This window comes from Capsicum annuum, unplaced genomic scaffold, assembly GCF_002878395.1.
Source record: "Capsicum annuum cultivar UCD-10X-F1 unplaced genomic scaffold, UCD10Xv1.1 ctg28930, whole genome shotgun sequence".
Lineage (NCBI taxonomy): Eukaryota > Viridiplantae > Streptophyta > Magnoliopsida > Solanales > Solanaceae > Capsicum > Capsicum annuum.
This window is the reverse complement of record NW_025835389.1, coordinates 1-1312: the sequence shown is the minus strand read 5'-3', so window position 1 is coordinate 1312 and position 1312 is coordinate 1. Positions and strand designations below refer to the sequence as shown.

The window sequence follows — 1312 nt, the reverse complement described above, 5'->3', positions numbered from 1 at the left end:
GAGTTCTTACTTCATCGTTATTGCATTGATAGTCTATTTATATGTCTCTTATTGATGTATCATTGTTTCAAAGTATCAAAAATGTGGTGGCGACCGAAATAACAATCTCAAAAATTAATTGAACTAAGTGATGGAAGTTCTCTCTTATCGGGTGGTATCCCAGGGACATAAGCCTATCATGGGTTGATCCCTATTTATTTGTTTATGGGTGGTATCCCAAGGGCATAAGCCTATCATGGGTCGATCGCTGTTGATATGTACTGGTGGCAGCCTAATGGTCACAGTATAGTACAGTAATGATTAGAAAGATGATAAAAACGAAGGTAAAGTGATTGAATAAATACAATGTACAGGTTGTCACAAGTTCTAGTAAGTGTGGTCCACTCCTATTACGATTTATTCACTTGTTTCTAATTTTTATTAAGCTCCTATATCATATGTGATTATCTACAGCTTTACATAATCAGTACATATTTTGTACTGACGTCCCCAACGGGGGACCTGCATTTCATGTTGCAGGCACAGGTACCTCAGCTCATACACCGCACAAGTAGGAGTCAAGATATTCAGCTGCTTTAGGTGAGCTCCAGTTGCTTCGGGGCTTTTCGTGTCATATCCAGTCACTTTTGATATTGTATAGAAGTTAGTTATATGGAGGGGTGTGTCCCGATCTTAGTTAAACTCTGTGTATTGTCTAGAGACTTCGTAGACCTAATGTACAGTCAAGGTGGGGTTTTGTTAATAAACGTGATGGCTCCAATGGCCAAGTATTTTATATACATATATATATGTGTGCTCGAGCTTATACAGGTGATTATTTCCTTTTATATGCGATATGATGCTGTCCGAATTTTGGGTTGTCATAGACGTATGCATGGGAAGTATAAGGTGATGAGTTGGTTCTCCCAGGCCTCCTCAGTTACGGGTGCTAGACCGGCCCAATAGGATTTGCGGTGTGACACTTGTGGTGTTGAACTTGAATTTTTAACTGTAGAAATGGAGTCATCTAATGAGACAGGTTGTCGAGCTCCAAAAGACCCCGTCCTCTGCATCAACGACTGTGATTTTTTTGGTAGTGCAGCTACGATGAATATGTGTTCCAAGTATCAAAAGGACATGATACTACTGAAGCAGGAACATGCAAAGCTTGCAGCTGCATCTAGCAAAGACGTTGTATGCAGAAGCTCAAGTAGCGATGAATCAGAACTTGCTCTTGCAGGTGCCGCGCTTGCATCTGCAGATTTAGCCTCTCAGATTTCACAAGGGAAGTCAAAAGAGGGTTTGAAAAAGTGCACAGCTTGTCGTAAGCATG

General features: G+C 40.8%; 1 protein-coding gene across 1 annotated transcript; it reads left to right on the top strand.

Annotated features, from left to right (window-relative positions):
• Positions 1 to 996: 996 nt before the first annotated feature.
• Positions 997 to 1303, top strand: LOC124891014 (zinc finger A20 and AN1 domain-containing stress-associated protein 8-like; the record flags this gene model as incomplete). The annotated part of the gene is made up of 1 exon (XM_047402857.1): positions 997 to 1303. A coding segment is annotated over exon 1 (307 nt), but the record flags the coding sequence as incomplete, so codon positions are not given.
• Between the last annotated feature and the right edge of the window lie 9 nt (positions 1304 to 1312).